Source organism: Lutra lutra, chromosome 11 (assembly GCF_902655055.1).
Source record: "Lutra lutra chromosome 11, mLutLut1.2, whole genome shotgun sequence".
Taxonomy (NCBI): domain Eukaryota; kingdom Metazoa; phylum Chordata; class Mammalia; order Carnivora; family Mustelidae; genus Lutra; species Lutra lutra.
Genome location: NC_062288.1, coordinates 93,680,332 through 93,703,797, shown reverse-complemented (window position 1 = coordinate 93,703,797; position 23,466 = coordinate 93,680,332). Strand labels below are relative to the sequence as shown.

Below are 23,466 nucleotides of genomic sequence, written 5' to 3'. Positions count from 1 at the left end.
CATTGGCCCTCCGACAGCCCTTTGTGTCCTGTCTGCTTGGATTTTAGAAATCTGCCTCTTCAGAAATATTTCGTGGTTTTCTGCTCTTGAAACTGGTATTTGGTATTGGCTCCCTTCTCCCCCTCCCCACATTCTGACCCTTCTAGGGCAGCTGACGGAATGTCTTCCCAGCCCGGAAGTGTTCTCTGGTCATGATCTAGAACATTCTCTGTGTAGCTGCCCCTTTTCATTTCCAAGTTCTACCTGTCCTGTGAATCCTGGCTCAAGTCTCCATTTCTCTATAAAGAATATCTCGCTCATGCCACTCCCTCTGGAACCTCATAGTATGTGATCGCACTACTGTGACAGTGGGTCAGGTATCGTCTTGTGATACGATTTGCATTATGGTCTAGCTCTTTGATCCTGTACTCTTCTTTAATCTTTCGCCAGGGTCTGTCTTTTCTGTAAACCCTATGTGTGAACAGCACTGTGCACACAGTTAATGATTTAGCGATGTTCGTTGAATTAGAATGATGGGCTGGCAGGCACGATCTCGGGTCAGAAGTCAGCACTCAGCAGTCTTGCCAGCTCTCACAGTCCTCAGATTTCAGATTGACTGTCTTCGCTTGTGTGTGTGTGTGTGTGTGTGTGTTTTAGTTGCAGATCCCTAGTGTGAAGGGCTTTGACTTTGCTAAGCAGCATCTGGGTCAGCACAATAAAGATGACATCCTGATGATTCACGAGCCAGCACCACTGCCCGGACCTGTGAAGGACCACACCACGCCCTCTGAGAACGGAGATGTGCCGAGCCCCAAGGCCAAGATCCCCTCCAAGAACGTCCGCCACAGAGGAAGGTTCTTATCGGGCTTTCCGTCTTGTTCCCTGTCGCAGAGCATGTTTCCCTCCTCAGTTTTGTCAGTTTCCAGTGTCCTAAGAGCTGATGGTGAGTTTTCCCTGGGTCCGCAGCCCAGGAGACTGGCAGCAGCTTGCCCGAAGTCCACGAACTGGAGGGTTCTTGATCCACGCCGGGGGACCACTGGAGGTGGCCAGATGCTTTGGTGGTGTCTCCCCCCCCACCTTGATACTTGATTAGCTCTTGCCTAGCCTGGTGGGTATATTCTGGGGTGATCATTCTGGGCCCTCTGGAGATGGTATCAGAAGAAATGTCTAAAAAGTGCACAACACATCATACGCACTCAGCCAGTGGTTGGCTTTGCCTTTGCTGCTGTGCCAGCGGCCGGCTCTGCCTTCATTGCTTTGCCTGCGGGGGACTTTCATCAGATCCTTTTTTCTTTGCTTGCTTTCCCTCTGGCCCCCTGTGTTGTCACCCTCGTTAGCATGTTTCCATGGACTTGGCACCGCCTCCTCCCTGCCCAGCTCCCCATCCCCAGTGTCTTTCCATTCCTCCTATCAAAGGGAAGCAGGCGGAGGGTTGCATGTTAACATGCCACCTGTAAGTCCCCCATCACCCTCTGATCCTAGGAGAAGGGCCGTAGCTGGGTGAAAGTTCAGAGTCAGGTGTTATGCAGCTGCCTTCAGATCTCAGCACAATCACACTAGGGTACGGAAGCCTCAAATCATCAGCCTGCCTTTGAGCTTTGAACTCCAAATCTTGATTTCCTGCGAAGAGGGAAGAAATGTGTGATCATACCAACATTTGAAACGCTGTCACAATTTCTGACTTCCCAGAAAATCTACCCCAGGGGGTTCTGGCCTAGTTTTAAAAATTTTAATGGATATTATACCACGATCTTTACAAAAGAAAATGAACTATGTAGAGAGATGTTATTTGCTTTATCATATTGCTGGCTAAGAATAAATCAAATCATTAAAGACTGTTGAATATGTTAGTATAATTTTGCCAGGTTTTTTTTTTTTTTCTCTTCCCTTGGTCATCTCATCCTAAACATTTAGACGCAACATTTCAGTGGTCTGCATGGCTAATGTAGGACTTTAGCATCCCTCAGGGGCCCAGAGAGAAGGGGTGCTAACTGGTTGAGGACTATGATTAGCCTTGTGCAAGCTGGTTCTGTGTCACCCTTGCTTTTGATAGGCAGAATCAAAGCTCAGGGGAGATCGTTGCTTTTGTGTTGTGAGTATGGGCTTCTCCCAGAGCTGTGGGGTTCTGTGGGGTTGACGATAGGACTATCCTGGGTTCTTTGGGACTCTGCAGTCCCCATTGACCTGGAACCGGGCCTGAATACAGATTTTATGATACAATCTGTGCCAGACTCAGACTGCTAGTCCAGAGCCCTGGTAACTGAGGGACTGTCCTCCAGCCGGCCTTTAGCTTCCTAGCATTTGTTGGAATGCCTCCTGCTGAGCCCTAGAAGCCATGTGTTACTGTCTTCAGGAGGGGACCATGTGCTATCGACGTGTTCCTTGAAGATGGTTTTTGGAAACGGTCTCGTTTCTGTCCGTTTTGCCCAGAAGCCTGACTTCCACATCTAAATTAATGGGACCTCTCCCCACCCCCCACCCTGTCCCCTCAGGCCCCTTCTTTCTTTTTTCCCTAATGTTTGAATTTGTTTTGTGACTGCAGAGTTTCTCCCTCGGATGCTGACTCTACCGTAAGCGAGGAGTCCGGCGAGAGGGACGCGGGAGACAAGACGCTGGGAGCGGTGAACGATGTCCAGCCCCACAGAGCTCCACAGAGCGGTCGGTGACTCTTCCCATTCTCCGTGTTAAACGTAGTGATTATGAGATTCCAAGAGGATAGGTTTTATGCTACTTCAAATGCTAGACATTAAAAAAAAAAAGTCTGCGGGGGAATATTCATCATCCATATGGTGAATTTCTCCGCATTGAGTATCACTGCCTAATGTTGAACTGGTGTCTGGATGGGGGCAGGACACCATGCTAGAGGTTAGGGGATCGCTCAAGTGTGTTTTGAGGTTAATAGCCACGTTCCATTCTAGTTTAGAGTCCTAATAGTTTTCCTTCCCGAAGAACAGGAGAAATCAAATGAAAACCAGAGTCTCAAAAACTACCTCCGGCATTTAGGGACCTTCTTATGATCCAATTCTGGATTTTTCTCAGCTGTCACTGCCAGAAGGTCCTTTATTTATCATGGGTCCAAATGCATTCTGTTTGGTCCTGTTGCTAGAGCCTTCTTCCCGCAGGTAGTTCGTGTGATCGAACGGTGTAGCGCATTTGTGTCTGTAGTCTTTGGCTTGTTAGGTCTGGAATGACCTTCATGTCCACCCCAAAGGACTGTACTGTAGACCTCACGCTCTATGGTCAGACTAGGCCCACAGGTTCTAACTAGACTTAGGGACACTTTTTGGTGTGATGGCGAGGTAGTTTGGTTTTAGTTTCACAGATTCTGTTAAATGAGTGTGTGAGTACAGCCCTTACATTTGCTGGAGTTTAATTTATATCTCAGGACTCTTTTAGTAATGCAGAGAAGAATGGGATGCCTCAGATATCATTTTTATTTTTTATTTACTTTTTTATTTTTATTTTTTTTATTAAAAGATTTTATTTATTTGACACAGAGAGAGATCACAAGCAGGCAGAGAGGCAGGCAGAGAGAGAAGGGGGAAGCAGGCTCCCCTCTGAGCAGAGAGCTCGACATGGGGATGGATGCCAGGACCCTGAGACCATGACCTGAGCCAAAGGCAGAGGCTTTAACCCACTGAGCCACCCAGGTGCCCCTCAGATATCATTTTTAATGCTAATTTTTATACTTAAACATTTGTCATCGCAAATTTCTTTGTTTGAAAATGCAATACAGAACGAGCCATATTCTGTTAATGAACAGATTCTAGCTGGAAGCCAGAGGGCCTGATATGTCACTGTCATGTGTGTAACCTTGTGAGTCCCTCAGCCTTTGGGGCTTCTGTGTGACTAAACTAGCTCATTTTTGAAATTCCTTCCAGCTCCTTCTTGATGTTAAAGAAAACCCCCTTAGAATAAGGGAAGAGTTTTTTTTCTTTGGATTCAGTTTCACAGAATCTTAGAAGTTGTCTAGCACCGTGAAGACAAGTGCTCTGTTTCAGATAGACAGGACTAAAATCTAATTTTGATCCCAGGAAGGAAATATTTGAGGGGGGGGAAAAAAAAGAATCTGCTCTGGAGTTTCTCCTTTCCTGTTAATTGCTTATCTGAGAAAATCTCACTTTTTGTTCTTACATTTAACTCCCAACAGTTTTGGTGTATTCTGCGTAGGTAACAAAAATCAAAAGTCACCATCCTTGTATATCCAAAATCCAGGTAGTGAGCACGTCAGGTGTGGGACTGAGTTGCCTGTGGCAGGAGGCCAGTGCCCTTGATGTTTTCGTGAGTTCTAGAAGCTTAGCTGCTGCTCTTACGATTTGGAGAGACACCACAGTCTGACGTTATTTTCATGTTTTAGAAAGATGATTTTCTCACTGTAAATATCAATTCGCTTTATTTCTGTAAAGCTGCCATGAAGGCATTTTATTGCTTGCATAGAACTTAATTAAATACCCTAGAGAAAAGATTGCGAGTTTCTAATCCTAGCTTTTGAATTTTTTTGTAATCATGTAAAAGTCTTTCTTCTGTGGCAAGTCAGTTTCTTGAGAACCATTCGGGTCCCTCCTCCATGTTGCCCTGGGGCCAACGTCCCCTCTTATCACAGCAGGTGGCATGGCCACCTGCGTCCCTTCCCACTCCTTGGCCAGGCTTTTGATGGATGTCACAAGTCCTCTGACATTTCCAGGACCCACATGGCAGTGATCACTGAGAAAAGAGCATGGTTTTGGTTTTGGTCCATTAGAGGTCATGCTTGATTCCCTTCCCAGCTGACTGTTTGTGGAAGGCAGCTGGACCATGATATACACATGACCATCCATGGATGGACCTTTATGAGGTTACTGACTCAGATGTCACTGTGTTAGTTATCATGGTTTTAGACTAAGTCACAGCATTACCAGGGGTTCCCTTTAGCAGAGCTGTGGAGAGCGAGATAGGGAGGTGACGCACCTTCCTCGAGTGAAGGCAGTGGCATTCACAGTGTTACTGTGCCCCCACTGTGCTGTCCTTGTGTCATGCCACATCCCCCACACTTCTGTCAGCAGGAAGCCACCTAATAGGTAAGGACTGTGAAACTCGTGTGGGCAAGAGTGTGATTTTGAAGTAGTTGGAACTTCATTAATAAGACTTGCACAAATTCCGAATTCTAGAATGGAATTCGTAGCTGGAGCTGAGCGGACATCCACTGTGGCACGTGTGAAAGAGTAGGCAATGCAGGAATGCGTGCTCTGTTGAGTCTCCAACTCTTGGTTTCGGCTCAGGTCGTGATCTCAGGGTCCTGGGATCGAGCCCCGAGTCGGGCTGTGTGCTTGGCAGGGGAGTCTGCCTGAGGATTCTCTCCGTCTGCCCCTCCTGCTCGCTTGCCCTCTCTCTCTCAAATAAATAAATCTTGAAAAAAAAAAAAAAGGTTTGCAACGCAAATTCATAGCTTTAGAGAGATTGCACAGCAACTGTTTTGAGTGTCTGTCACATCAGAGTTTTCCAGGTAATTGTGGAGTGCTTATTCATGAAATGAGCTGAGGTCATAAATTAGAATTCTTTGTCTCTTTGGGGTAACATTTTATAAACTTAGTTGAGGTGACTGGTCGTGTAGTCCTGTGTTCAGCAGATGTGCGCTCTGGGATTGGGGTCCGAGGTGCTGGGACAGGATGGAGTGGGAGGGAGAGATGGGATCCCTGCCTCACCGGATAGTAACTGGGGGGCCCTGGGCCTTGGTGATGATGCCCTCTGGCTGTATTCACCCACAGATAATGAAGTTCGTATTTCTGGAAGTGTCCCATTGCTTCAGCATTTTATTTATTTATTTTTTAAATTTATTATTATTTTTTAAAAGATTTTAGTTATTCATTTGACAGAGATCACAAGTAGGCAGAGAGGCCGGCAGAGAGAGAGAGGGAAGCCGGCTCCCTGCTGAGCAGAGAGCCTGATGCAGGGCTCAATCCCAAGACCCTGGGATCATGACCTGAGCCAAAGGCAGAGGTTTAACCCACTGAGCCACCCAGCCGCCCCTTGGTTCAGCATTTTAGCAGTGGATACTGCCCTTCCCTCTGTCGCTCTGCTCCATCGATGGTATCCCATACTCCGATTTCTATTATTACAATTTTGTTTTGTAATATTTGAATAGAAATGGGTTTTTATCCAAAGCCTCCAAACTTAACCTTAAGGCAGATTCACACCCATGAATCTGTGTCTCCAGTTGTACTCGCTGTTGGTTATTGTTGTCCAGGTGTTTTTGTTTGTTTGTTTGTTTGTTTGTTTTTTTAAAGTATGCAGTACACGGCCAACAATAAAAATAACCCAGTTATAAAATATATATATTAGAAAGGCTGGGTTCTGAGCAGTATGGAAGCTCGATGATTTTCTGGGCTTCTCGTGTGTCTCTGGGTGCAGTGGTGAATTCTAGAGCGACGAGCTATGACCACGGCTGGGGGCGGGAACAGGGCCCAGGCAGGAGCTGGTCCCAGGCCTGCAGCTCGCAGGTACCCAGGCAGGCACACAGCACTGCTGGGGTGAGGGGATGCATTCTTCCTTTGTCATCTGTGTGTCCCGGTCTTTTCACCCTCTTGGAGGAAAGCAGTCTCACCTTTAAGTGTCAGTAGTTTAATGGCCCCCCCTTTGTGACATTTGCTGCTACCTTGTAAGTTTTCTTAAAAGTTACAGTTAGCCAGGCTAGACTATGTGGAGAAGCTAATTACCTCCTTTTAGGCATCCTGCCTGTAATTTGAGCAGCGGCCACCAGATGAATGGTGGTGCCCAGCTGTGCTTGTGTTGCACAGATAGGCTCCCTCCCTGCCCAGGGCAGGGAAAGAAAGCCCCAGAATAGCCTGAATCGAGACAACTCTGCCTCCTCACTACCAGAGGTGTCATTCATTCACAGTTGCAACAACCATTTCTAATCCTGTGGGGTAACGAATGAATGTAATTCACACGGAGAGGAAGTACAAAGACTTACATACCACTGATGTGCGCTCGTTCGTCATGTCAAATAGCTGCTAATATTTCCTACTGTTTTGTTCAACTCTGTCCTGTTTTATTTATCTTTTTAAGATTTTATTTATTTATTTGAGAGAGACAGACAGAGATAGTGTGAGAGAGCATGAGCTGGGAGGAGAGGGACAAGAAGGCTCCCTGCTGAGCAGGGAGGCCGACATGGGGCTCGAACCCAGGACCTGAGATCATGACCTGAGCCGAAGGCAGACACTTCACTGACTGAGCCACCCAGCCCCCTCGACGATTTTTAGGGGTACTAGTCTTCTTTTTTTAAAGTGGGAACGAATCCCCCACACGTAGGATCCTTTTCTTCTCATGGGTCTTCACCTTGGTTTTCTTGGTGAATCAGAACTCAAAGGCCAGACGCATTCTGTACCTGCAGACCCACACTCCCTTCATCTCCGGTCTTTTTCCCAGTATCGTTGCCTTGGTGACAACGTTTATTTCCTTCCAGATGAGAGCGGGAGGTCAGAGCTGCTGTCTGTGTTTCTCTAAAAGTTCCGTGAGCTGCTTAGTGATTCGCTGTGCGGCTCCTGCCTTTTTCCTTCTCCTCCTAAAGACTTTGAAACACCTTTAGGCAAAACAGGGCACGTTTTGGCACCAAGTAGCGTGAGGACCAATTATTTGCTGTTTCTTTAGGATGGCTTTACTTATTTGTGCTTTTGCTTCCCCTTTTGCTCCAGGGCCACCACCGCCCAGTTCGGGAAATGAGCAGCACTCGTCGGCCTCCATCTTCGAGCATGTGGACAGGCTGTCCCGGTCCTCGGAGGCCAGCCGGCGGGTCCCCAGTAAGATACAGCTGATTGCCATGCAGCCCATCCCGGCACCTCCGGTCCAGCACCCTGGATTGGCCGACCGGGTGGCTGAAACCAACAAAATTAACAAAGAGGTATTTGCTCTTTTTTAAAAAGCACATTTATGTTTTTAAACATTCACATTCTGATTGGGTCAGTGCTTAAAAACAGGTGGGAGTTGCAGTGTCGGAAGGTTACTGAGACGAGGAGCTGCTGACACGTATTCTCTGTTTTAAATATGAAGCTGAGTTTTTATTTAGATCCAGTGCCATTCAAGGACACGGGTAGGCGTATGGCAGACGTGCAGAGAGTTGACATCGCAAAGCCCGCTGTCCTTCAGGAGTCCTGCTGTGGCCCTTGGCTGGTGTTTGGGAATTTACATTTCAGAAACATTCCCACTATTCCCAGAACAGAGCGGCTCATCGCACCCAGATCGTTTATGCAAACAGTATGACTTATCTGAACATCTCTTTTCCTTCCGGGACTGTGGAATTTTGGCGCATGCTACGCGGAGGGAGCCTGTTGGACCGGCCCCAAGTACGCGCATCCTGGGCTTTGCATCTTTAATGGGCTTCCTTGCTGGACATTTCACATGCGTTCTCATAATCATTGCTGGAGGAATGAAGCGACATTGTTCTGTGTGACTCTCCTGGGGAAGGCCTCTGAGAAGCTTGCTCCTGGTTTCCTCCAGACTTCCCCCCACATGCCATTTCTCTTTGCTTATTTTGATTTGCATCATTTTGCTATAATAAATGGGACTAGCTGCTGTTGTCCTATGAGTTTTCCTAATGAACCTTTGAACGTGGGGTGATCTTGGGACCACTGTAGACTTTGTGATCCCTAATAGATCCACTCTGGCCCCAAGGATTCAGTAATACCTTGTAAAATCCTATTCCAGTGAATCCTGGAAGAGTGAATTAGATCCACGTTCCTCCTAAGATTCTGGGAACCAGAAGGCCAGGCCAAGTCACTGTTCACTGGGTCGTGAGAGATTTGTCCTGGGCTGGACAGTGAGTGGAGTGAAGCCCGTTTAGGGTTGCACCTAAGGCAGCTCCATGTCTGTCCATTTCCTGCTTCTAAGAAACACCTGCTACGGCTGTGAGTTCTGCCAGGGTGAGGTAGTAGAGAATTGGTACAGTTGCAACCCCCTCCCTGCTTAAAGGTGATCCTTAAAGTAGATCCTCTTACAGAAGTTCTAGAGTTCTTAACGGTCTTTCCTTCTTGCTGAGAATGTGCGCTGTGGGAATGGGGTGGTATGCGCTGTCTCTGCTCACCAATGCTGGGGAGCCCCAGCCCTGCGCAGCCCCGTCCTAACCTAGACCTGTCTCCAGCATCTCCGGTTGCATGTGCCTCTGTGCCCGCCCTAGAGCGGATTCTCCATCTGCTGGAAAGAAGGAAGGGCGTGTGCTCACCAGGCCTGTGGCCCACACTTGATAGCATACATTGCCATGTTTTTCTTTTCCTCTCTTTTTAAAATGTAGTTCTTGATGCATAGCAGGCTATGGGACCCAGCCCGTGGGGATGGCAGGTTCTCTGCCCCCATGTGTGGGTGTGGCTGTCCGTGTCACACCCCTCGCCGCTTCACAGGATCCTGGGACGGCTGTCTGGGGGAAAGGGACGCCTTCCCAAGATGCTGTCTCTGCATGGGGGCCAGAAAGCTTCCAGAACATTCCATGTGTCTCCCTTGTCTCCCCTTGGCGGTGCAGATCCAGACGGCCCTGCGGCACAAGTCCGAGATCGAGCACCATCGGAACAAGATCCGGCTCCGTGCCAAGCGCCGCGGTCACTACGAGTTCCCGGTGGTGGACGACCTGTCCTCGGGTGACACGCGCGAGCGGCACCGCGTGTACCGCAGGGCGCAGATGCAGATTGACAAGATCCTGGACCCCACGGCCAGCGTGCCCTCTGTGTTCATAGAGCCCAGGAAGAGGTGCGCCTCCCCAACAGGGCCCCCCAGCTTTGCCTTCAGAGGCTCCGAGGGCTCTGCTCCCACTGGGGCTGTTCTCATTCACCTGCCGGCCCCTCCAGTTGCCACAGAATCTTGTTCCTGGGTGTATTCTGCCTCCTGAACTTCAGCTAGTTGAAATCGGAAGTCACTCTTAGTTTCTCAGATGGTTGCCCCCTGGTTTCCGTCCTCCGTATCCCCTCACCCTCACTCCTGGTACCTTCACCTCTGCGGCACGGGCAGGTCCATTTCTTTTCCCACCGCTGCCCTCAGAGTCTTGGTCTCTCGGTCTTCCAGACCCCTGTCCCTAAGGCACCGCATTTTCGCTCATCACTGCTCTCATTCACGTCTTGCTCTGTTCAACACCTGCCGTGGTTTGGTTGCCCTGTGGAGCCTGTGTTCCTGCAACAGGTGGGGCCCTGCCTTTCCACTCTGGCTGCTTTCCGCCATCCCGCAGTGGGGACAGTGTCTCCCCACTAGAGGGTCCCTCATTGCCCCCCACATTCATCTGTTTCCTGTTTCTGGCCCTCAGGGTGGTGGAGCCTTCACCTCCCGCCCTCTCCCTATATCCCTCCCCTCTGTCAGATCCCACTTGCTCTTCAAGACCCATCTCTGCCGGAGAGCCAGCCATGCTATCAGTAGCTACACTGACCTTGCCCTTTTCTCTTGTTCCATGCGTTTAATATGCTCAGGTGGACCGTAGCTTCCTCATGTCAGAGTCTCACACACTGTACCCTGTGTGGTGTTTACCACAGTGGCCAGCATATCCCAGAGGCTCAGAAAATACTTAGTGTGTAGTTGATAAGCTACGGGCAGGAAGGTTTATTTCCTACGAAGATAACCTTTTTTCTCCCCGGAAGCTCCAGGATAAAGCGATCTCCCAAACCACGCCGGAAACACCAGGTCAATGGCTGTCCCGGCGATGCTGAGAAGGACAGACTCATCACCACAGACAGTGATGGCACTTACAAAAGGCCCCCTGGGGTGCACAACTCTGCCTACATGGGTTGCCCGGTACGTAATGCTGACTCTTGCTTCTGGGATCAGGGCAGGGTGGCTCTTAGGGGGAGGAGAGTGAACAGTGGTGGCTGTGGCCCTGTGCGGTGGTCGTGCCTGAGGCATGGGGGGAGGCGGCCAGTGGGTCACAGAGCCCAGTGGGCTGCCGAGAGAGCCCCCTGGAAATGTAGCTCTCGCGTTGGTCCTTTCTGTATGCAAGCCCGTTTTCTAACGCTTCGGGGTGGGTACTCCTTGAGGTTAACTGGAAAAGAGAAGGTTTTTTGTTTGTTTTTGTTTTTTTGTTTTTTATCATCCCCTGGTCAGATAATTGTTTGGGTTTCTTGGTAATAGAAGGGATATTTAGAGTTTTGTTTCTCCCTTCTGTTCCTGGAGGGCTAAGAAGATATTTTATGTGTGTGTGTGTGTGTGTGTGTGTGTGTGTGTGTGTGTGATCTGAATGGAAGAGAAAGCTTAATGGAAACTAAGAAATCCAGAATTAGATATTTTTGTTTTCGAACGGAAAGGGGCCCACTCCGAATTGCTTGAAGTGTTCAAGGCAGACATTGATGGCATTAAGGCACACATACACAGACCCCATTGAGCCGGGGAGAAAGGGCCCGCCTCCCCAAGGGTCTGAGACACCCCCAGACAGAGAGGGAGCTCCGGATGTGGCCGACTCCATCTGCACCAGACACACAGTGGACACCTGGAGCCTTGTGCCGGGGCAAGGCTGGCTTGTTGCACAAGACCCCTTCCTCCTTCCAGAGACACTCACAGAGGCATCCTTGTTTAGAGAGAAATCAGGAAAAAGCCCTCACATCCTTGGAGAAGGGGTTTGTAGCATACAAGATCACTTTGGAAAGAGCTTGTGTGCCCTTAGCCTTTGTCTCCTAATGACACAAATAACTAACCCCGAAAGATGCGAAGCCTGATTACACACATATTCCAAACACCGTAATGACACTGGGGCTCAGTATCATTAAATCATGATCATCTGAAAGAACCAGACTTTTCCCTGGCAACTTCCTGTCTTTCTAGCGTCCTAAAGACTGGCAGCGCCTGCTTATGGGGATGGGTGCAGTCTGGAAGGGCGCAGGCTGCTTTGCTCCTGCCTGGAATGAATCCAGCCGGTGGGGAAGGCGCGAGTGAACGCCTCTGACAGGGGAGCCGCTGGCGGTTCTCACAGCAGATGGAGCTCTTGTGCTGTGGTCGTGTCTTGGACAGGTGGTTGTCTGGGCATCTGCGGTGTTCGCCTTCATCTGGGAGGACGGTCCCCTTGGCTCCCCACAGTGGTCACTTGAAGCTTTGGCTTTTGTCTCCCACAGGACTTGTAGGCCTGGTGTGTGAAGCCAGTGATTAGAAGAAGTGGGGGGCTTCCTTCCCCTCCCCCCCCACCCCGCCCGCTGCATACTTCCCTAGTCAGCCCAGCTCCTTCCCTCAAAGGAAATCTGCACCAGTGCTATCTCAATCCTGGCCCCTCTTTTTTTTTTTTTTTTTTTTTTAAGTAGCTCCAAGTTCTGTCATCTGATGCCCTTGGGTCTCGTGTCTTCCCCTTGATCTCTCCATTTGTCTTCTTCAGTGATCTGAAATCACGCTGCCTTCGCTGGCGGTGGGGGGTGGGGGTGTGCTGGGGGAACTGGGATCATCTTTTCACTTCTTGCTTTTTTCTTAGCAGCGAGTGGAGGGTTTCCTCCTTCAGCTGGTGGGAAGAAACCCCTCCCCAGAGAGCACCACCGCAGTTGGCCGGCTTCATTTTTCAGAGATACCCTGAAACGAAATTTTTCTCAGATGGACTTTTTACTTTGTGCAAAAATTCTGAAGCACGTGCTCTCAAATGCAATGCCTTTTTGTGGAACTCCCTTTTTTTTTTAGGTAGTATTTCATTTTGAATATTTTGCAACACATACATGTTTTTTCATAAATTTTACACTTGACCCTCAAAATATCTTTTCGTTATGAGCTCTTTTCTCCTAGGGTGGAAGAAATATTCCTGTTATTTCTTGGCCACTAGGGTCACCATTATAATTCAGGCCTCGGCATACCACGGGCCTCAGGCCAGATCTGGCCAGCGACCGGTTTTTGTGAAGTTTTATTGGAACAGCATCACTCTCGTGCATCTGCATGTTCTTTCTGGCTACCGCTCTGAGTGGTAGAGTTCTCTAACAGCAACGGAGACTATGTGACTCAGAGCCTATGATATTTTGCCATGTGGTCCTTTACAGAAAAAGTTTGTCTACCCCGATCTAACTTGCCACCCAAACCTGACACCTGGGAGAGTGGTAGAAGGCTCTATTAATGATTCTATAGTGACAGCAGGCACAGGCTGAGATTGTCCTCAGCCATCCAGGGTGTCTGGTCACTCTCTTATAATACTGACAAATGATGCCAGATAGCACCAGGATACATCCTTTCCGATGACTGAAGGTAAAGAAGAAATTCCTATGTCCTTCTGAGAAATGACAGGTGGATGCATATCTGTGCAAGGGAAACAAATTGACTAATAATGATATTATCAGACTGAGATTCAAGAAGGCGGAATTCAAATTCCAATAGGGACCCTGGGTAAATCTTAACATCCGTCGACCACTGTTAATCCATTTGTTAATTCAGTACCACCCGTCTGTGAAACGCTGTGCAGATGTCGGGATTTAGAAAAATGAACAAGACCTCTTCTTGGCCTGGGAGGTGCTGGCAGTGGAGCCTCCCAGAGAGGAGACTGTTGTAGGAAGAAAGAACGAGAAGCTCTGACATCCTATGGCCTTACAGCTCTTTCCCTTGGTGGGATTCATGAGTCCCATCTTCAGAGCATCACAGCCCGTTTCTTGCTATAAACGTTAAACCATTGGACTCTCAGTTCAGGCTTGCAGTGTTTTATGTGGCTGCACGCTCGCTTCCTTGCCACGTGGTGTTCTAAAACAAAATTCAGCTGAGTAAATTTGAAGATCTCATTAGCTTTATTTGGCAGTTCATGAATTGGGAAGTGTCCCCACCCAGCAAGTAGAAAGGAACTCTGGGGGGCAGTACAAAATTCAAGGTTTTTAGAGACTCAAGGGGGCAGAAAAGGAAGTTTTCTAACAAAGAGTGGATTGTTTCAGGCAAGGTCACCTTTCTTTGGGGGAAAAAGAGGGGGGTCTGTTGTGCAGATTACTTCACTAGTGCTGATCAGGAATTTCCAGATCGACTGGTTAAAGGTCACATTCCTGGGAGAGGCTGAAAGTCTTGCTTTGCTCTCTGGGGGCAGTGACTCCATCCGGGGCCGGTCTGTCGTTGCTTTCTTGCTTGCTTTTTTGTTTTTTGAAGAAGAGCTGCGTAGTCATTTACTGGAACCACCGCTGGGAGCATCCCTTCTGTCTTTGGAAAGACTCATTCACTTACCAGTGGGATGTGTTTACAGGGACACTTATCCTTTTATTCCTCCTCTTAGGTTGATGACACATTCCTGGCCACAGTCTTCCGTCTCTACTGCCCAGGAAAACCCAAGAGTGGGAAAAGGGCCTGCACACAGACCTTTTATCCACCTCACCGGGAAGGAAACACAGAGTTCTTCCAGGGCTTCGTCATAGATCCCCTTTTGGGGCCCCAAATCCATACTTAGAATCCCTAGCTGACAGATGTCACTTAGTAGAACCTTTCCTGGCATAGCCTAGTTCTTTTTTTTTTTTTTTTTTTTTTAAGATTTATTTATTTATTTGACAGACAGAAATCACAAGGAGGCAGAGAGGCAGGCAGAGAGAGAGAGGAGGAAGCAGGCTCCCCGCGGAGCAGAGAGCCCGATGTGGGGCTTGATCCCAGGACCCTGGGATCATGACCTGAGCCGAAGGCAGAGGCTTTAACCCACTGAGCCACCCAGGCGCCCCCCTAGTTCTTTTTTTTAATGAGTTTTTTTTTTTAAAGATTTTACTTATTTATTTGACAGACAGAGATCACAAGTAGGCAGAGAGGCAGGTGGAGAGAGAGGAAGGGAAGCAGTCTCCCCACTGAGCAGAGAGCCCTATGCGGGGCACGATTCCAGGACCCTGGGATCATGACCTGAGCTGTGACCTGAGATCATGACCTGGGATTGTGACCTGGGATCATGAGCTGAAGGCAGAGGCTTTAACCCACTGATCCATCCAGGTGCCCCGGTATAGCCTAGTTTTAAGGAAACAGACTTCTGGGGCTAAGGGGTCCTGCCCACAGCAGGGAGACCTCCCACTCGCTGCTGGGAGGGGTAGAGCACCCGCCCCATCTCAGGAGGGCAGTCCCAGCTCAAGGCCAGTGGTTTCCGTGGATGAGTCGGGGCCTGGTGAAGCCACAGGTTCAGAATCAGCCAGGAGAATCCAGAAATCTGAGCTTTAGTATGAAATTTTCAGATTTTAAGAAATATTGACTCTTTATTTATTTTAGATGGCACAGCCCAAGCAAAACAGGTCTCTGGGCCATGTGTAGTGTGCCAGTCCATGGTCTGGTTTTCTGTCTGGGGTTAACCGACTGCTGCCCTTCAGTGTTCAGCACTGGCTTGGATAATAATGGATTATCCGTTGGACGGAACCTAAGCATGAGGAAGCATTTTATTATTTTATTTTTTTCATGATTTCATTTATTTATTTGACAGAGAAAGAGAGAAAACACAGGCAGGAGGAGTAGGAGAGGGAGAGGGAGAAGCAGGCTCCCCATTGAGCAGGGACCCCGATGTGGGGCTCCATCCTGAGCTGAAGGCAGCTGCTTAACCAACTGAGCCACCCAGATGCCCCATGAGAAAGAATTTTAGACAGTTGTCTGAGAGTAAGGATGTGTCTGTGGAACAGAGATGTTTCTTTATAAGTTATTGATCCAAACATTAATACAGACAGGAATGTCTTCTTCCAACCAGCTCAGCTAGACTGGGCCAGCTGGACGACAGAAGCATTCTAGGTACAAGGCGCCCACCCTTCCTCATGGAAGACGCAGGATCATCAGTCCCTTGTGCCCAGCCCCTCCTCTTCTCAGGGTGTCACTGACAGTAACTGTGACGGTGTGCTTCTGGAACCGGTGACACCGGGAAGACCTCTCCTTACGGTAGTGTCCTCTTTGTCTCTTGGGAGTTGACTCCGTGTATATGACAACAGTATTTTGCTCATAAAGCAGTATCAGGAAATAAGATTTTAAGAAACCTTAGTTGTTACTTTTATCCCTGACTCTTTGACAGTAGGTGTAGAATATAAGTTAAACCTTGCTGGGTGACTCATGTTATCCAGAGGTAACTCCATTTGAAAGATGTGTGGTTTCTGAATAAACACTTTCTATTTACTGTTATAAGCAGTTGTTATATTAAGTATTAGAGTTGTTCATACACAGACAGGTATGATATGGTGGTGACTTTGAACTCTTCTGGGTGGTATGTAGGGCAACTTTTTCTTGCCATAGTCAATAGACTGCTTTAGTTTTTGGTACGTGGGAAAAGTTGACTTGGTATTTTAGTATATAAGACTCTGAGACATTTTGTGGCTTCTTAGGGGCATTTAATAAAAATACATATTTACAGGTATTGACATGCATTTCAGATAGTGGGTGAGTTCTTTTTTTTTTTTTTTTTTAAAGATTTTAATTTTTTGACAGAGACGGTGAGAGAGGGAACACAAGCAGGGGGAGTGCCTGAGCCGAAGGCAGACGCTCAACCACTGAGTCACCCAGGCACCCCCCAGATAGTTGGTTGAGTTTTGCTGGCCAAATGATTGTTGACTATTTTCACTTTTTTCTCGCATCCTGATTTAAGCTCCCCCTGCCACTGCTACCCTGTAGCTGTCATTTAAAAAATTCTTACGGTAAACTTTTTCCTCAATGTCAGTGAAAATTATTAAATCCCATTTTGGCCCTGTGGTCCTATTTTTGCGTCACCACAGAAGCTCACCTCTGATCCTCTTTCCCTTTGCTCTTTGCCTTGCTGCAGTCTGATCCTGACCTCCCAGCTGACGTACAGACACCGTCCTCAGCTGAGCTGGGGAGGTATCCAGGCCTGCCCTTCCCAGCCTCCCAGTATATCCCGCCCCAGCCGTCAATCGAGGAGGCGCGCCAGACCATGCACTCCCTCCTGGACGACGCCTTTGCCCTCGTGGCCCCCAGCAGCCAGCCTGCCAGCGCTGCGGTCGCAGGCCCTGGGGTCCCAGCCGTCCTGCCTGTGAACAGCACCCCTTCCCGGGATGAGAGGCGAGCCACCCAATGGGGGTCCTTCTACAGCTCTGCTCAGACGGCCAACAACCCATGTAGCGTAAGTACTGGCCTTCTAGAATTCTCTCACGGGCCAGATGTTGGAACTTTGTTGCCTGACTCCTTCCATTTCAGAATCACTACAATAACACTCGTTTCACTTGATAAGAATTAAAGCTTGGCTGAGGGGTCTCAGTTTTCAGTATTTTTTCCTAAGTTAATTCTTAATGTTAGAAGCACCCTTTTATGCAACTCTGGTATTTAATGGGAATCTCTTCCTGGGTTCCCTTCAGTGCCATGAAATGGACATGGGGTAACTGTCAAAGCATATTCTCATTGATGTCTTTATAAAAGGTTTAGAATGTACCAAGTCATTAGGCTTCTTCTTAGAAGGCCACCTGGGACCGGAGTGGTCCTCAAGGCTCCAGGAGTATGGGCAGGTTGGCCACAGGCAGGCAAGGACAACCATTCCAAATATCAGGTTTCCATCTTAGGACTTAATATTTCAGGATTTCATCTTCCATTGTTATCCTTTTTTTTTTTTTTCCATATTCCATCAGTCCTTTCCAATGTGTCTTCTCAAAACATGAGGGAAGGGGTAAAACTGAAGGATGTAAAATTAAATATTTTTTTGCTAATTCCAGATTGGATGATTGAACTGAAACATTCAACTCTGGAGGGAAGTTAATTAGACCCAGTTTCTCAAGGAATGCTTATACTGGGTCATCTGATTTTGTTACCCACATTAAGGTGAAATTGGGTGGTCATGAACACACGTTAAAGGAATCTTTGTCTCTGAAATTGTTTTGAATTTTCGAAGTATGTGGTTAGTAATAGATTCTTTCCTTCAATAACTGCTACCATGTGGTGAAAAATACCATTCCATCTCATTGTTTTTAATGTTACAACTATAAATATTAAGTACTTCATATTTATAACTGGTAGTTTATAACCTTTAAGGAAATGAGTGATACAGAACGAACTCTTTGATAAAGTGAATGTGGCTTCAGCTGCTGTCCCTTCACTTTAAGCTTCTTTCACTTGTTTATTCATCCAGGGAGCTTTATGGAGCATCTGCTGTGTTTGGGTAATCTGCTGGGTGTTGGGGGTACAGCAGTGCACAATGCACAACTCCAACTTCTGTATTACAGCAAGGGGATATGTGGAAAAATTGAAGCAGTAATTTTAAAACTGCATGGTGGGTGCCTTGGCAAGGGTAGAGTACAGTCAGGGACCACCTGCCTGAGCTGTCAGGTGTTTAGAAGGATTCTGTGGCTAAAACGGCATCAAAGCAGAAGTCTGAAGGTTAATTAATGTGGAGAAACATGGCAGAGACAGAATTAAAAGTATCCAGTACAAACTTCTTCTGAACAAGATGGAGGAACAAGGTTGGATTACCTCCCTTCCAGAAACAACTAAGATAACAAGGAGGGAAAAATACATAAATATACATACACACATACATATCTGTGGGTTTTCATAACCCTGGGCGTTAGGCAGCAAAGGAGAGGGATTGCTAAGAAATGGGTCAAGCTCTACACTTATTCCAGTTCATTATCTTGAGAGAGTTTCTAGCTGCGGTGTAGGGAGGGAGACCCTCAGGCAGAGCGTTGTATTCTCTCTGAGTTGAGAAAGATAGAATTAGAGACTAGGGAGGAAAAGATAGCTAGATTTCACAACAGGGAGTACAAGAAACCTGAGAATTTTAGAGATCTGCAGGGAACCTTCATCTGAGTACTGACCAGTTTAAGGGTATGAGGAAACTAAGACTGGGAAAAGAACCACCTAAAAAGATTAAAGGGACAGTCCTCAGAGCTCACACAGGTGTGGAAATAAGTCCCTACTGTAGAATGAATTGTGTATCCCCAAATCCAAATGTTGAAGTATAAACCCCCTGTGGCTATATTGGAGCTGGGATCTTTAAGAAGGCGACTAAGGTTAAATGAGGTCATAAGGTTGGAGCCCTGATCCAGAGACACCAGAGCTCGCTCTCTCTGCCATCTGAGGATATAGCAAGAAGGTAGCTGTCTGTCTATAAGGCAGAAAGAGAGCTCTCACCATAAACCAAACCCTGCTGGAAATTTGATCTTGGACTTTCAGACCTACAGAACTGCAAGAAAATACATTTCTGTTATTGAAGCCACCCATTCTGTGGTATTTTGTTATGACAGCCCAAGCTGATGATTACAGTTCCTTTCCTTCTAGAGCAGAAAGCTGCATAATTCATGGAGCACCAGTTAGGTTACTCAGAAGGGACATCAGTTTGCTTCAGTAGTGGGACAAAATGAGCCCCAGATTAAAGCTTCCCCAGTTCTGCCTAACAAAGCAAAAAACAATACGTGAACCCAAACAAAGCTCAAGAATATTGATGAAAATCCAAAAATACATAGCACTCAACAGGTTAAAATTAATAAGGTTTGAAATCTAATCAAAACTAGCCGGATAAGCAAAGAGGCAGGAAAATGACACAGAAGTAGTAGACAAGGATTTTAAAAGAATAGACAAATGGAAAACAGGCACCAAGATGTTAGATTTAAATTCAGCCCTATCAATAATCACAGTAAATATGAATGGTCTAAATATTCCTATTACAGGGCAACTATCAGTGGAATAAAACTCACGATCTAATTATCTGTTGCCCACAAGACACATCAAATATAAAGCCACAGATAGGTTAAAAGTATGGAGAAAGAAAAAAAAAAGTCTGGAGATAGATGAACTGTGTTAACACTAATCACAAGAAACTGGAGTGGCTCTATTAATGTTAGCCAAAATGATTTCATAGTAAAGAATATTACACAGGGATCATTTTATAGTAATATATTAGTCAGTTCATTAGGAAGACATAAAATCCTAAATGTTTATGTGCCTATGACAGAGAACCAAAATATGGGAAGTAAAAACTAATAGAACTTTACACAGAAATAAAGCCATTGTTATAGGCAGAGACTCCGACACTTCTCTTCCAATAATTGATAGAATGAGTATATGGAAAATCATTAAGGTAGAGAAAACTTGAACAAGTCTTGCATTCATACTGATTATGAGCTTGAACTAATTGACATTTATAAAGGGCTTTACCCAAGAAGAGCAGAGTGTACTGTATTTATACGGTGGGATACTACTACTCATTAATAAAGAGGAATGAATTATTTATACATATGACAATTATTTACACATATGACAACAAGGTTGGGTCTCAGAATAGTTATGCTGAGGGAAAGGAGCCCCCCACCCCCAAAAAAGTGCATATTATATGATTCCATTTATATGTAATTCTAGAAAATGCAAACTACTTTATAGTGACAGCACGTTATAGTGACAGTGGTTGCCTAGGGATGGAGTGAATTTAGGGAAGGTTATGGGACAGAGGGATTAGAGGAGCACCAGGAAGCTTGGGTGGTGATGGATATGTTCATTATCTGGTTTATGAACATGGTTTGTGGGTACCAACGTTTGCCAAAACTTAAAAATTTGTATACTTGAACATGTATAGTTCATTGTGCGTCAATTATAATGAAATGAGGCTGTTAAAATTTTTGCTCCAAAATGTTTTTAACAATGAAATTGGTTCTGGGGGACTAATACAGGGTGAGAAGTAGGAGTGGTGAGACATGAGGCAGGAGAGAAAAAGCAGGAAGCTCTTGGGACAGAGCCTAGACCTCATCCTGAGGGTAATGGTCAGACACCGAAGAGTTTTGAGCACTCTAAAGACATAATTCAGTGTGCCTTTTTGACAGATTGCTCTCATTTTAGATTGGAGAATGGTTTGTCAGAATGCAAGACCAGAAGCAGGGAGACATTTCGAAAGTTTTCATAGTAATCTTGGTGAGTGATGTCGGTGGCCCCAACTAGCATGATGCAGTGAATGGATTCCAGAGGAAGAATCTTCATGTCCTCAGTGTGTTTAATTGCTGATGGCACTGAGTGAGCCTAGAGGGAGAGGTCAGTGGCACAGGAAGGGGGATCCAGAGTACCGAAGGAGGAATTGTCTTTAGAAATGAGGGGATCTGTTTCTTCCAATTTAATAGCGGGAGTGGGGAGGAGTTGGGTACAGATATAATCATGTTTGTAGTGGGTGACAAGAAGTTGAGGGACCTCCCATCTCATCGTGGCTTCTATTTTTCACAGTGGAGAAAGCAGAATCACTTATTGAGAATGATGCAAGTGTGGCAAGGCAAGAGATTCGAGGGAGAGCAGAGATTGTGCATACTTTTTGTAGAGAATGAAAGAAGACCATTTAGGGACATTAGAGTAATTACTTAGTGGCATTGAAGCTCCTGTTGAGATTGGCTGTCATGAAATTATAGTGGCACGAATTAAAGTTCTGGATTTTTGTTGATCAGCATTTGGATACGCAGGTGGAGACAAGGAGAAAATGGGCAGTTGGATTGATCCGAGAGTAGAGGTTTCTCAGGCAAACGTGATGAAAGGACAAGGGGCAAGAGATGTGCAGACTAGAGGGTGCAGAGCACCTGGATGGCACAGTTGTTAAGTGCCTGCCTTTGGCTCGGGTCATGGTCCCGGGATTGAGCCCCACATCGGGCTCCCTGCTCATCGGGAAGCCTACTTCTCCGTCTCCCACTCCCCTTACTTGTGTTCCCTCTCTTGCTGTGTCTCTCTCAAATAAATAAGATCTTAAAAAAAAAAAAAAGATGAGAGGCTTCAGTTGAAGTGGCGGTAGATCATACACTGCAGGGCAAAGACGGGGAGTTGGGGTCCATTCGACATGCTGCAGTTTTGTAGGTTCTCCCTCTAGTGTCCTCAGCATCATGTAGGTTGGATCCACCTTCATCTCTCACCGCCACTGCAGGACTTCCTGATTGTTTTCTGGCTCCAGTCTTGGATGTAGTATATGAGGGTGGTGGCTGACCTGTAAAATGCTGGGGAGGCATTTTACAATGTAAAATGTTGAGCAGGCTGGGGAGCAGAGAGGCTGACACATCTGTGGCCATCTTAATTTCTCCTTTCCTGGTAAGGGCTGTATGTACCCTACCTGCTAGGAAGCCTGAATAATTCAGGACACTCAGCTAGTTTTTCTGAATCGTTTCCCTCCATGAATAGGCAGTGTCCATTTGATCTTCAGATTCAGCTTTTTCATTCACTTTAGGGAAGCTTTCTTTAATATCTAAATCAATTTTCTTATTCTCTTCTATTTATTGGAGCCGAAGATACCAATTGTCTTCATGTTGGCTCATCTTTGTTTTCTGTATCTATCCTTTCATTCTCTAATGGCTTTAGCTACTTTGTCCTGGTTTCTCTGCCTTCTTTATCATTATCATGGGCCTTTTGTCTGTGGCATTGATTTGATTTGGAGCCATATCTATTCTTTTCCCCACTAGTTGATTTCTTAGAGCCATAAAGACATTGTTTCGGTCCTCAAATAATTTCCATCAATAATTAGGTCCCAAATTATTTCAGTTCTCTGGTCTCCCATTTCCATTCATTCTATTCTTTTATCATCTCATCTTTGAACTTAAAAAAAGTAATTGCTATTCTTATTATTTACCATTATGCAGCCCCAGTCCTTTTTTATTCCTTGGGTGCTAGTTCTCTCAGTTTATGGCATGAATCTGTTTCTTTCTTTGCTTGTTTGGTTTCTGTTGGTGAATTTTAGCAATAATTTTTGATTGATTTGTGTTACTATTTTTATTATTTTTCATTGTTCATAGGTTTTGGAGATGAACAATTCCACAATGATACCTTAATCTACCATCTTAACCAAGAACTCAAATCCATAGCAAGATTTTTATAAACACTCTTAAGAGAGTGGTTTTCTCATCATGGACCTTGGATATTACCCTTATTTGTTTTGATAATGATAGCTGTTTAATCTAGTGGAAAAGCAAAATCATTGACTATATCTGTGCATATCTAATATAATTTGATGATGTTTATAAATTGGTCATAAATTACTGTTTGTTGCCAGGAGGAACCTTATCACCCTTTATTCCCTCCTTTGACTACAGTAAAAACATAATAATGTAGATCTCAGGATGTCCTCAGTTACCACGTGAACCTTATTTACCATCTAATGACATTTTTTCATCTTTTTTTTTTTTTTTTTGCCAGTATAAATGTGTTAATTATGCATTGGTGAGAAGGCTACTTAATAGGTGATGGGTGGTGTTTCTGCTTTCCTGAGTAATGTTAACCTCCCTGGAGCTGTCTTTTAAGTACCAAGTATGGATGTCTGAACCAGGATATTTTATAAGCAGACCGATCCCAGTCTCCACCAACAATTTAACATGTCTTTCTTGCTCTATTGGCCTGTTTTATACTGAATAGAAGGAAGGGATGCATTAAAATGGGATTTTCATTTGACATTGCTTGGTTGAAACCTTAAAATTGTATTATGTTGCCCAAAGTTTTATATAGCTGTGACCCACTTAAACACCTGTCATTATGTCTCTGATTTTTTTTAATCCTTCTCACTGGGGCATATACTACTGAAAAAATCACTTCCTTTTTCTGATTACAATAGAGTTGAAATCCCTCTCACCATAATAACAAAACAGGTAGAGTAGATGGCTTGTTTTCCCTGTTTTGTTAGTTTATCACTTACTGGACCTCCTGAAATCCTGATACGTAAACTTTGAT

At 46.0% G+C, this 23,466-nt stretch overlaps 1 protein-coding gene across 1 annotated transcript in view; it reads left to right on the top strand.

The window, feature by feature from the left end:
• The window catches only part of KIAA1549 (KIAA1549 ortholog), a 134,371-nt gene that overhangs the window by 83,190 nt on the left and 27,715 nt on the right, over window positions 1-23,466 (top strand). The window contains exons 11-16 of the mRNA XM_047695063.1: window positions 637-833; window positions 2,522-2,637; window positions 7,650-7,855; window positions 9,467-9,690; window positions 10,566-10,719; window positions 16,610-16,927. Coding sequence (XP_047551019.1) covers window positions 637-833; window positions 2,522-2,637; window positions 7,650-7,855; window positions 9,467-9,690; window positions 10,566-10,719; window positions 16,610-16,927 — 1,215 coding nt within the window. The remainder of the gene's footprint in view (window positions 1-636; window positions 834-2,521; window positions 2,638-7,649; window positions 7,856-9,466; window positions 9,691-10,565; window positions 10,720-16,609; window positions 16,928-23,466) is intronic.